This window comes from Anabrus simplex, chromosome 5 (assembly GCF_040414725.1).
Source record: "Anabrus simplex isolate iqAnaSimp1 chromosome 5, ASM4041472v1, whole genome shotgun sequence".
Taxonomy (NCBI): Eukaryota; Metazoa; Arthropoda; class Insecta; order Orthoptera; family Tettigoniidae; genus Anabrus; species Anabrus simplex.
The window spans coordinates 90512859-90526021 of NC_090269.1; the positions used below are offsets into that span (position 1 = coordinate 90512859).

Sequence of the window (13163 nt, forward strand, 5' to 3'; positions counted from 1 at the left end):
TAAAGACAACAGATCATTAACTCTATTTGAAAAATGATATAGCCTGCCTTGCACACGCTTAATTTGATTAGGAGACGGATCATTTTCATCAAAAAAACTAACGACCGATGCTAGCCCAGTAATGTTCTCGACGATCGTGGAAAGAGAGTCATCAATTTCTTTCTCTCCCAAATTGGGGATGGAAATGGGCAAATCAAGGGAGTCTCTAAGCTTGTTAGTGTCGATAGCAACCGTGCCTCCAGATTGCACGTTTCTAATAGTTAATTCGTAGATCAACTCCTCTTTGCGCAAGTAGTTAAGGAGGAGAACATCGCGAGGGCCGGGCATGATAACAGAAAATTTTTGAAAAACCTCAATAAAAAATTTCCAGCAACTGAGAAAATGGTTAGAGTTCGGATCAAAACAGAGTTTAGCCGTCAAAAGGGGCTAAATAGAGACCCATTCAACCACGCTCTGCTACCACTTGTTACCGTGTTTTGGTGGTAGTTATGCATGAAAGAAGGTGCTGGGTGGTGAAGGGGTCTCAAGCTACTAAAGTGAAATTAATTTTAAAATTTAACAAGGTTATATTTTCTTTTCAAAATTAGGTAACAACAAATAGAACAGGTACTTAGTAGCCGAAACACGATTGACAAATACATTTACATAGGTACCCCATTTGGGGCTTCAAAAAGTCAGAAACATAATTCTTGAGCCATGAGCCCAACCTTACAATGAACACCATACAACAAAAGGGCCGAAAACCCCCAAACATGCCAGAAACACCGGCTTCCAATTACATCCAAAAGCCTCCTTGAGGCAGAAACACAATTTTCAAAAAGGGCAACTTCCCCTTAAAATACAAGCCTATCATAGGCCACTCCGAACTCCACCTTTAAGCCGTCCTCAAAGGACATATACACAGGGGCAAAATACCCAATCTACTGAGGTCTGTTAAATGACAAGAAAGTTAATACATGACCTCTAAAATCACAATTTGAGAGGAGGCGAACTTGCACTCCTAATACACTTTGTCTTTAAGACCTATTTTGGCTCTAAGGCCACTGATGCAAGGGCTAATCCCATACTACAGAGGTGACTTAAGAAACTACTAACTTACATTACTGAAGAATAGGTTGCGAAAAATAAGTTCACCTCAAACAATGTGAGTGGGAGCTCGAGAGGGTTAACACTCTCTATCCCAGTATGTCGCTTTACAAGAGAATAGAAGAAAAGAGAAGTTACATTTTAGGAAAAGGTTACATAGGGGAACGCTTAGAACCTGCCCCGAAAGTTAAACTGCTGAGCTGGCAAAGAAAAAATTTATTAATCGGCCGTTACCTTATTGTTGACCGCTGCCGAGGAAAGAGGCGCTTCCCGCCTCCTGCTATGTACTTAATACACTGAAAGATGGAACAGAAGTGGCCCGGAGACCCTAAAATCAGCAGTTTAAATACTCTCGCAGAAAGTTCTAGGCGTTAGGGGAAAGAAAACACCCTCCCACAAAGATTTTATTGGGTAGGACCCCGCAACAGATTCAAGTTGGGGAAAGATACACCAGATTGGTCAGAAATTAATTGAAAAAATTCGTGATTGGATACATTCAAAACAAGGGGAAGAAAGGGGTAAATATTGCCAACTTAAACAATGACAGAAAGAAATTTAACAAAGAACAAACTCCTGAAATTAAATTTTCTCCAACAAAATAGTTCTTTGACTCCGCACTAGGGTGCACTATTGTTGATCTTCCGTAGTGTCCTCTAGAAGAGAAAGTTCACACTTCTTAATACAAGCAAGACAAAAGTACGTCGAAAATGACACAGTTCACAAACTCAAAAATTTCCAGGTAGTGACATCTTCTGAGAAATTTGGAAATTAAGACCGTAGATAAAGTTCAGACTTCCTCCAGAAGAGGAGTTTCAACTGGCGCAACTTTTAAATAAACGGTGTGGAGGTGTACCGCCCGGTACAGTCCAAATCAGGAATAAAGAACTATTGTTTATCTGACAACAAGCCCTATTGAATGGTTTCAACAATAACATGATGGATAAAATAATTAATAAATTTTCGGAGAAGTGACAATCTAAATTAGCAATTGAACCTAGTAAAACTGAGAAATACATCAAATTCACATATAATAATCCAAACATACATGTAATAACAAATTTATTTAAGATAAAAAATTTCAAAATCGCATTTTCCACCAATAACAACATGAAACAGAGTATTTTCAACCATGATACAGTAAATCTCTCTGAAAAAGATACATTATTTGATTCAGGAATATATAAACTTACATGCTTTGAGTGAAAGAATACATACATAGGACAATCCGGCCGCAATTTTAAAGTAAGATATTTAGAACATGTGAATGCTGAAAAACATAGAAGATTCGCCACTATGGGAATGCGCATGACTATCACATGTCATAAATTTACCAACATAGAACAAGACCTCACCATCATTAAAAAAAATTTAAAAGGGCAGCTTAATGAACACATATGAAGAAGATCTGTACATTCCTCTAGACCAACTTGTAAAGAAAAATGATAACCTTAATGAGGCTATAGAGTATAAGAACCTGTTATATGATCAAATTTTGGTGTATTTGAAAATGCTTGAAAAAGATTACAAAAAAAAAAAAAGGAATTGGAATCTCTCCACCTCCAGATAGCCCTAAAATGTGTTCCTCCCCCTTTGAAGCAGAAGGTAACAACAAGGAAGTTAATGACACACCAATATCCCCTGCTCCTCCACCTCCTCAAGTACGTGAACAAGAAAGAACACATCACTACTACACCAGATACAAGACCATAAAAAAGACAAGAGATACTGTTCCAGAGGAAAGCAGGTTTAAAAAGAATTGACAACTAGGAATTTGTGATATTTTCATCTCCAATAGTAATAAGAGCCACATTATGAAATCTAAATTTCTTCATTTTGACAATTACTAAATAAATGTATAATTTTTAATTTACAAATTGGCTTCATTTTATTAATCTTTAACATGAAATTTTTAAGAAAAAAGTATCCATCAGGACATATTTTCTATGTTTCCTTGACAACCGCTTTCAATTGTAAAAATAATTTATATGTTTTTTCATGAGTATTTTGTTTTTAATGTTGTCATTTAATCTTCTTATGCTATTTTTAAGGATACTTTCTCTCAAAGCATTGATACTTTGTCAATTTATGAATTTTTCATCTGAACAGTGTTATGTGGTTGAAGATGTTAATAATATACGAAACATGTACGACTTTTAACCAATAAGTTGCGTTTAGCAACTAATGTATTGACAAGGTGGAAAATAAAAGTACTTAGTTGTGAATGAAAACATGCATCGAAGTCATGTGGTACATCTGTGTTTCATAGTTAAGAAATGTCCACCTCCATAACGTAGGCCTACTGCAGCTCTGATGACGTTGCACAAATAGGTGAATAGTTTTGTGTCCGACCTGCGTATTGCAAGCACACATCAGTCATGTATATATGTCTGTGTTTTGTAGTTAAGAATGTCTGCCAGCGTAATGGTTAACACAATTAATTGCCATTCTCGGGAGCCCGAGTTCGAAATCTGGTACTGTATTGCCAGAGATTTACAAATGGCAGGAAGGTTGATTTGCGCTAAAAATCGTACATGCAACTCCCTTCCACTGGGGGGCTGTCTAAAAAAGAGCTGTAACCACCTCAGGATGAGAAAACTAGTTTACTTCAGTTAAGAAATATTCATGGTTGCTGCTAAGCCTATTAATGCAGGCAGGCGAGATAATTAACAAAGCGATCATTTAATATCTTGTAACTCGGGCCAATAAAGGTTTTTTAGGGAGAGAAGTAGGATTAAAATGTGATAAAAACAATCCAATCACAATTGTTTTACTCACCAATGTACCTAACAAATAATAATAATATTGATTTTTTTATGTCCCCACTTACTTTCAACGATTTTCGGAGACGCCAAACAAAATATACTAGGGTATGCGTTAATAAAAAATGGGAGACAACGAATGTATGAAATGAAATATTATGATAATAAAACACATTACCACCACACCTGTAGATCTCCAATAAATGTGGCAAACTTTCCTGTTAGTTATTTTTATTCTTTCCATCATGGAACTTTTGGCACTATCCGGGCGATACCATACCTAACCGAAACAATGTGGTCATTCATTCATTCATTTATTTAGCTTCCATAGACTGTACAATTACATATTTTGAAATATGCCAACAGTATAGGAGTTGTCAAGTGATTTCCTAATACTAACAATAATATATGCACAACAATGAACATTTTGAAAAAGAAGAAGAACAGAAACACCACATACCTCAATGTTAGGACAGCACATCTTAATTTTTTTAAATATAACCAATATTTACAAGACAAAATAAAAATATATTGGTGTGGTGTTAATAATGTGAACATAGTCAATGTGACATTAACATATTTTTAAGGCTATATACTAGATTACAAGTTAATAAGTAGTAGCATCATTACCAGCACTTCATCATGTATTCTTCTGTACTGTAGAAGCAGCTACTCAGCAGGAGATTTTTTAAAGCTGTGGTAAATGAACTGACGGGACTAATCTTTAATCGTATTTGGAAGCTTATTATACAATCTGATTCCAACAGAGTCTACATGTCTCAAGGCAATGGTTTTACTCTTGTGTTCGATAAAAATATTATTTCTTGTTCGCGTCTGGTAATTGTGATTGTCAAAATTCTTTTTGAAGTGATCAATATTTTTTTTCACGTGTAGAATGCATTGCATGATGTATATACTTGGTACTGGGAGTATCCTTAGTCTCTTAAATAATGGTCTGCAATGATCTAACCTGTTACGTCTCAATATAATTCTGATAGCTCGTTTCTGTATTCGAAAAATAACATCAAGATTTGATTTGTAACAGCCCCAGAGACCAATAGCATAAGTGATGACTGAATGGAAATATCCAAAATATGCCATTCTAACATATTCTTCACTACAACTATTAGACAAAATCCTTAAGGCAAAACAAACAGAACTCAGAGACTTCCCTATTTTTTTAATATGACAATCCCATCTTAATTTTTCATCTATATGGACACCTAAAAATTTTGTGGTCAACGTATTTTCAATTGCATTTGCATTTAATATAAGGTTGTGTTTTTTTGCAGTTTTGTCATGGTAGTTAGATGCCTTGAATTCCATGTATTGGGTCTTTTTAAAGTTCAATGTTAATTTGTTTTTCCTGAACCATGATTCTAACCTAGACAGGACTGTATTTGCTGTAGTTTCTATAGACGTAGGGTCAGGATTATTAATAATTATGTTTGTATCATCAGCATACAGAACTGCTGTTTCTACTTGATTATTGTGAGGAAGGTCATTCACATAGATCAAGAAAAGAACAGGCCCCAAAATACTACCCTGCGGAATACCTAAGTCTATGCTTTTTACCTGAGAGTGATATGTCTCATTATGCCCTTTAGTGTTACAATGTGTAATTTCAACAAACTGGGATCGTTTAATCAGGTATGATCTAAACCAGTCATTAACAATTCCTCTAACTCCAATCTGATATAATTTGTGCAACAATATTTCATGATCAACAGTATCAAATGCCTTTGAAAAGTCAAGAAATAGTCCTATCACAGTTTCATCATTGTCAAGAGCATTTACGACCAACTGTGTAAAATGTGATAAAGCAGACAATGTACTTCTGCCAGCTCTGAACCCATGTTGTGCATTATTTAACAAGTTATATTTGATTAAAAATTTAGTAAGCCGATCTTTCATAGCGCATTCAAATATTTTTGAAATAACAGTAAGTATTGATATTGGTCTGTAGTTATGTAAATCGTGTAAGTTTCCACTTTTAAAGACTGGGATAACTTTAGCTATTTTTAGGAGATTAGGAAACTGACCACTAGAAAATGATTCATTGATGAGATAAGTTAAAGGCTGTACCAGATAGGGAGCACATTTTTTAATGAGTTTTGTGGGAACTTCATCTATACCTGTGGAAGTTTTGTTCTTCAAAGATTGTATGATTTTAAAAACTTCCAGTTCTGTTACTGGAGTTAACTGCATAGAGTTTTGCACAAAGGTTGGGAGTTCTGGTAATACATCTGATTTATTTGCATTTTCAAGTTTGTATGGTAGGGATAGAAAGAAATCATTTATATAATTAGCCAAATGATGAGGGTCATTCATTTGTATTCCCTTATCATTTTTATGGCAGCAACTTTATTTCCAACTGCATGTCTGTTGGTTTCTCCCTTGATTACCTTCCATATGGTTCGTGATTTATTGCACGACTCTTTAACTTCCTTGTTATTGTGCATTATCTTAGCCATCCTAAGAACTCTTCGATAGACTGATTTGTAGTTTTTAACATACTTACAAAAAACCTGGTCACAACTCTGCTGTGCTAATCAACTTAGTAATTTACATTTTTGACTTGAGATCCGTATACCCTTCGTGATCCATGGCTTTTTTGAAGATTCATTAATTACTGCAAGTTTTTTTGGAAAATGTAATTCAAATTCCGTTAAAAAAATGCTTAAAAAGGTTCTATACTTTTGGTCAATGCTATGACCGAAAGTTATTGGTCTCTCTTATCTCATTTACAGCTGTTTAGGTAAATCCCGTCATGATAAATGTAGAGAACAAGCATGAAAAGGGTCTGGCTTTCAACAGCTGCAGTTATCAAAAGAATACTTCCAGTCACTATGTACTGCATTCAGAAAAACAACTTGTAACATATGCTGGTTATCAGCTGGTGGTTTGGCATGCTTTCAACAACATGGCTTTATTCAGAAGGAGTGGCTTCTGCTACACATACACCAGCTGAGAATATCAGAGACAATCACCAGAAACCATTTCGGAATAGATTCACACAGTTTGGACTCTATACTCAGGAACAAAACTATTTTTAAAAGACGGGACCTCAAATGCTCTCGGTCTCGATTGCAGTGCATGGCAGACAAGATGGCAGTGAAGACGACGTCACTTGGAATGATGACACGCCGGTAGCAGGGAATTTAGTGGCGCAAGACAATTAAAATGAAAGCCGTAATCATATTTACTGTGTGGTAGGCCTATTGCTCAATTGACAGAGACAAATGACTGGCCATTGAGTTATTTTGTATCAATATTGCATAATATGGTAATATGATGTGTGCATGTTTTTTATTGAGCACTGAGCCAGTAGTTTCAAACTTATTTACAATTACTGGACCTGTGCTCGTAAAAGTGGCACTTCACCAGGAATTTGCTGAACAAATGTATAATTTTAAAATGGGGATAATGAACAAATGCATCGCATACCCGTCGAGCCGAATTGTACTTAAAATAACTTTTACGTATGAAAATACGGTGCTGCAATGATAATTTTCTCACCATGTTAACAGCTGAGATTCAGACTGGTGACTCATGCTTGCCAGGTCGAACACGTGCAGGCTGCTTGCAAGGCCAAGAAATATGCACGCACCTCCCATTCTGCAGCTGCCGTAGGACAGAATACAAACACCATGCATTCGATCTGGGTTTCTATGAGAGATCCTGTATATGTAATACTACTACCTGTTTTGCAGCCTAATACTGGGTCAGGCTAGCGCCGAGGTATGGAAATGTGTGAGCTGGTGAAGACTGTCGCATGTCCCTGGGGTGAAATGAATGAGAGACAAATGATTATGAAGCTATGCTGGAATGAGCATGGTAGGAGAAATTTGATTTCCCAGAGAAAACCTGTCTCGCCTACACCTTTTCCAGAACAAATTTCACATTTCAGACTGGAAACCTGGGTTCCAGGGTGAAATTATGTCTTCTAGGAGCCTCAACCATAGAGGGGGTCGAATAATAATAATAATAATAATAATAATAATAATAATAATAATAATAATAATAATAATAATAATAATAATAATAATAACAATAATAATAATAACAATAATAATAATAATAACAACAACAATAATCAGACCTAAGGATGAAAACTATATGTTATCGAAAGAAGAATGTGTATAATTACCTATTGGACATCGCACATTGCAATGTGGAACAGGACGGGCAGCCAGTGCATTGCAGTAAGCTTCAAAGTACCAGAGATGATACGCATGGTGGTGTTAAGTTGTACATCGACATTCAAGAGCCCTTGTTCAAGAATATGTTAAGATCATGTCCCATCCAACTCTACCTATCCACAGAGATGTTGCAGATCTCTGGAGTCAAAGGCTGAAATCCCGTAAGCTACCAATGAAAACAGCTAAGAATCTAATGGATGCTGTTTTCAATTTAAAAGAGGAATGGAAAGAGCAATGGATTCGTAAAGCTCCGGAGTGGCCAAGCCTCTTTAATCCAAACCCACGCCCCAGCTGGTTTCAGCTTGCCAAGAAGAACGTGGGCATCACTAAACAGGTTTCGCACTAATTGTGGAAGATCTGCATTCTCCCTTCACCAGCGGGGCTTCAGCGACTCTCCATCATGTGATTGTGGTGCTTTAGTCCAGACCATGCATCATATAATGGACGAATGCCCTCTGCGTGCTTATGGTGGAGACCGAAAAGACTTTACTGATGTCTCAGTATCCCTAGTGCAGTGGATAAACAATTTAGATATCCATGTATAATTGTTCAATGGGGTTCAAGTCAGGTGATTTTGCAGGCCAATCAAGATGTAATAGAGTGAGGAAGTGTTCATTAAACCGGTCACATATGCATCCAGCCTGATGAACTTTGCTATTTTTATCTTTAAAAATCAGGGCATCAATAGCATACTCATCGTGCAGATGTTGAGATAGTGTAATGTAGCCTGATCACTCACATGTTAGATTTTATCTCGTACGTCATGCCGCTATGAAGAAATCCCTCTTTTGAAAAACACATGTCTTCCAGATGTGTACTGGGGCTTTATGGATAGCTGACAGATGTGTTGCTCAAGGCATAACTAATATAAGCTCCCCAGACAAAAAATTAGTCACCTCTGGAGAAATCATTACAAGCATCATTTAATACCGTGTAACTCTGCCTCTAGACTTGTTAACCACCTAGATTCGGCTAGAAAGTGTGTCCACAAGGTTGAATAGGAACCTCGCATCCAGGTTAAGCCACTCGCTGAGGACTTGATCGCACAATTCCATCAAATTACAGGGATGCTTATGTTGGGGCGTTTTACCTGATGTTGCAACATGTCTCACAGATTTTCAATGGGGTTCAAGTCAGGTGATTTTGCAGGCCAATCATGATGTAATAGAGTGAGGAAGTGTTCATTAAACCAGTCACGCATGCATCCAGCCTGATGAACTCTGCTGTTGTTAAATTGAAAAATCAGGGCATCAATAGCATACCCATCGTGCAGATGTTGACTGAAAGGCTCACCAGACAAAAAATGAGTCACCTCTGGAGAAATTGTTACAAGCATAATTTAATACCATGTAACTCCACCTCTAGACTTGTTAAACACCTGGATTTGGCTAGGAAGTGTGTCCACAAGGTTGAGTAGGTGCCTCGGTGAACGGGCGCAATCCATGATACGAAAAACGCCCCCAAAGCATCACAGACCCACCTCAGGCTTGAACCTGACCTTATACGCATCCAGGATGAAATGCTTCATTTGGCCTTCGGTGCAATCGACGATGTGCGCCATTGTAATACAGGCAAAAAAAGGGATTCATCAGACCACATTACTTTCTGCCGGTCAGCTACTGTCCACATTCGATAATTTCTAGCCTTCTGAAGACACACAGCTTTATGTGCCTGAGTGAGGAATGGCCTCTTGCATGCAGTTCCTGTCGCAATGTTCTCTCGCTAACAGGTTGGGATGGACCTTCATTCACTGACAGCAGCAATTCCTGTCGGGTTTGGAAGCAATTTTGATTCACAAGCCGTAGAACGTGTCTCCGGTGCCTCTCAGTCAGGATATTTGTCCGACCACAACTCTGACATCATGGTTCGCGGTCACATGTATTACACCACACTACTTGTAGACACATTGAACAGTCCGCTGCGAAACACCAAAAAATCCACCAACTTCACGCACCATATGGCCACGTGCACGGCCAAACGTGATCGCGCCTTTTTGCTACTTTGTCACATCATTACGTCTACCCATGTTGCCGTACACTGTCCGCTTGAAACATCAATATCTCACTGATCGCTACAGCCTTATGCTCACGTAGGGGCAGTGCGCATACGGTTGAGTATGTGACTCCGCTGTGGCACCTGTACAGGCTTAATGATCCATCTGTGCGTGCATACTAGGATGAATACATTTTTGTCTGGTGAGCATATAAACAATATATTACTGAAAGTGTGAGTTATCGTGAGAAATATATATTTGTTAGATATTTCTAACAGTGCAGGTGATCGCCAGCTAGTATGCAGTGACGTACCTATCTTACAGGGAGCAACACAGGAAATGTCAAGTTTCTCTATTAACATTATTTGCATCAAAAACTGTCAATACTAAAGATTGTGTAAAATATCATTTCTGATCTTTTATGTTTTCTGCCCTTTTTTTAGTACGAGGAATAACAAATGAGATATTTGTAATTATTACACTATCACAAACTTCTAAATATCTTCATAAATATTAATTCTATCTAAAATGTGTGGCAAAAAAAATGATAGGAAGTTTAATTTAAAATAGTTTGTGTTTGATACTTTTCACCATATGAGCTCTAAGAATGGAGATATTCACAAATTACGTTTTAATTGCCAAGTCCATCAACATCAGTCTTCATGGTAATGCCATATAGGCATAGGCATTACTGATCAGGAAGATGGCTATCAAAATTAAGAGAAAAATAAAAAGCAATGATCACTCAAGGAACAAGAAGAAAAAGAAATCATAAAAATGGGGATTCAAGCCCAGGCCTTGAATGATGTAATAACACTGAACTGAAAGTAAACAAAATGCGATGGCCTACAATGTCCTGAGTCTCTGTCAACTTTTAACATTACACTGGCTGAGCTGAGATGGACTTGTTCCTTCTGCTGCCACTCATCTCCACTAGATTGCAATACTGATGCAATTGTACAAAATCTAACCCATTAATGACAGGTATGACACATGGTTTTCAATAAATTGGGGCTGCCACCATAACATGCCATTAATTTTTTTCCTAAAATAGGAAATATTGTGATTTACTTTCTCATATATTGGTACGGATTTGAATATCCCTGCTGGACCTGTCATAGAACAGTAATAAAATGGGTATGAATGACAAACTCACCGTGATAGTATACTGTGTGTCGGGTCTCAGTCGTGAGATGCTGTGACAGTACAGATAAGGCCAGGCAGGGCAAGGTATAGGCTTCAGTTCGAGCGTCGTCGCCTTTAGCTGCTTCTGTGTCTCATGGTATGTCACTATGAAGGCCTTCAGGGTACCATAAGTTCGAGCAGGAGCACCCCATCGCAATCCAAGCACTCGCCTTGCTGTCTTGTACACAGTGAGCTCAGTAACTCTTTCAGGTGCTATAGAAGATAGATGTACTGTGTTTACTTCCTTTTATTATTTTATTTTTTATTTTTCAATAGGATAGGAAAGTGTTAAGAGCAGGAAGGAAGTGGCTGTGGCCTTAATTAAGATACATCCCCAGCATTTGGCTTGTGTGAAAATGGGAAACCACGAAAAAAAGAAAAGAAAAAAAAAAAAAAAAAACTATCTTCAGACCTGCTGATAGTGGGATTCGAACCCACTATCTCCCAAATGCAAGCTGAAGCCACTCACTTGGTCTGTATTTACAGCTACTAACTCATGCTCTGTGCGTGTACACATGGTTGATACTAGTAGTTGCCGCACAAAACCGTACCGTACCACTTGGAGAAGACTGTTACAAGCCTATTTGGATCTATGACTTATAGAGGCCACTTCATTTAATGATGGATTTGGCTGATAGTGATATGTCCACAACTTTAAGTTTAGTGGAGGATAACAATTACTCAGGCAAGATTCAACAGGTAAATGACAGGAGAGATTTTGCATGATTAGGTGGAATCAGCTTAGTCATTTTCTCCTGAGAGGAGAATACAAGTTGACCAAAAAAGGAGCTCAGTCATACTTACTGGTAGCACCGGTGCTGGCAGGAATGATCAAAGGGTACTTCTCATCCCATCCCCCATTGGTCATGACAAAGACCTCAACATCGTAATGTGTAAGCGGAGTGAGGTTGGTGAACTCAGCTGAAGTCTGCACTGTGCTGGCCTCCGCCAGCACCATGTATTCCCCTCTGATTCTCAGGCGGTAGTGGTAACCTTGAAAGAAGCCATTCAGACTGGAACAGTTCCTAGGTGCTGCCCACCTCACAGAGAAACTAGTGTTCGTTTGCTCAAACACAGATTCGTCTTCCATGCTGGCTATTACCTGAGAGCCTACAACAAACAAGAGACTTCATATACTAACTTATAATGCAAAGTACTATACAGAATGCATCACAATGTTTACCTTTGCAAGCTTCATCAGCTTGAGAGCTCAGGCGGCAGAGCACTGGCTTTTGGAGCCCAAGTTGGTGGGTTTGATTCCAAAGAACATCCAATGCAGGCCTACTCTGATATTTGTTTAAGTAAAATAGAACATCAAAATTGATGCACAGGCAGCCTAAATGGAGTCAAATTAAAATATCTGGAAATAATAATAATAATAATAATAATAATAATAATAATAATAATAATAATAATAATAATAATAATAATAATAATAATAATAATAATAATAATAAGGAGCATAATAATAATAATAATAATAATAATAATAATAATAATAATAATAAGAAGAAGAAGAAGAAGAAGAAGAAGAAGAAGAAGAAGAAGAAGAAGAAGAAGAAGAAGGTCTAGGCTCCTACCTGGAAAAGAAATTGTCCAGGGTTGACTGTTTCAGGTTTTTACTGCATTCTTGAAGTATAAACCTCTCCATGTATCTAGCAACAAGAGTCCAATCTCTTTGTGATGTCACTGGATGATGCAATAATGCCACCATCTTGAGGTACTAAAATCAACGCACTGCGAGCTTAACAGTTAGAACAGCTCCTGACTCCGGCTTGGTAGAATGTTGTTCAAGGTGTCATTTGAGTTTTCTCAGTGACATTTACAAGTATATGGTAAGAAATCAAATAGAGATCTTTTGAGGAACTTTTAAAATGTGATGAAGCACAACAAAAGTCTTTCCTTCATAAATTGTTAGGACAGAATGGACAACAAATG

General features: G+C 37.6%; 1 protein-coding gene across 2 annotated transcripts in view; it reads right to left on the reverse strand.

The window, feature by feature from the left end:
* LOC136873771 (uncharacterized) overlaps window positions 1–13163 on the reverse strand; it is a 461175-nt gene that overhangs the window by 41278 nt on the left and 406734 nt on the right. For both annotated transcript variants that reach the window (XM_068227563.1, XM_068227564.1), the window contains 2 exons: window positions 12030–12335; window positions 11197–11438 (listed from right to left, as the gene is read on the reverse strand). In XM_068227563.1, the coding sequence (XP_068083664.1) occupies window positions 11197–11438; window positions 12030–12335 (548 nt within the window). The remainder of the gene's footprint in view (window positions 1–11196; window positions 11439–12029; window positions 12336–13163) is intronic.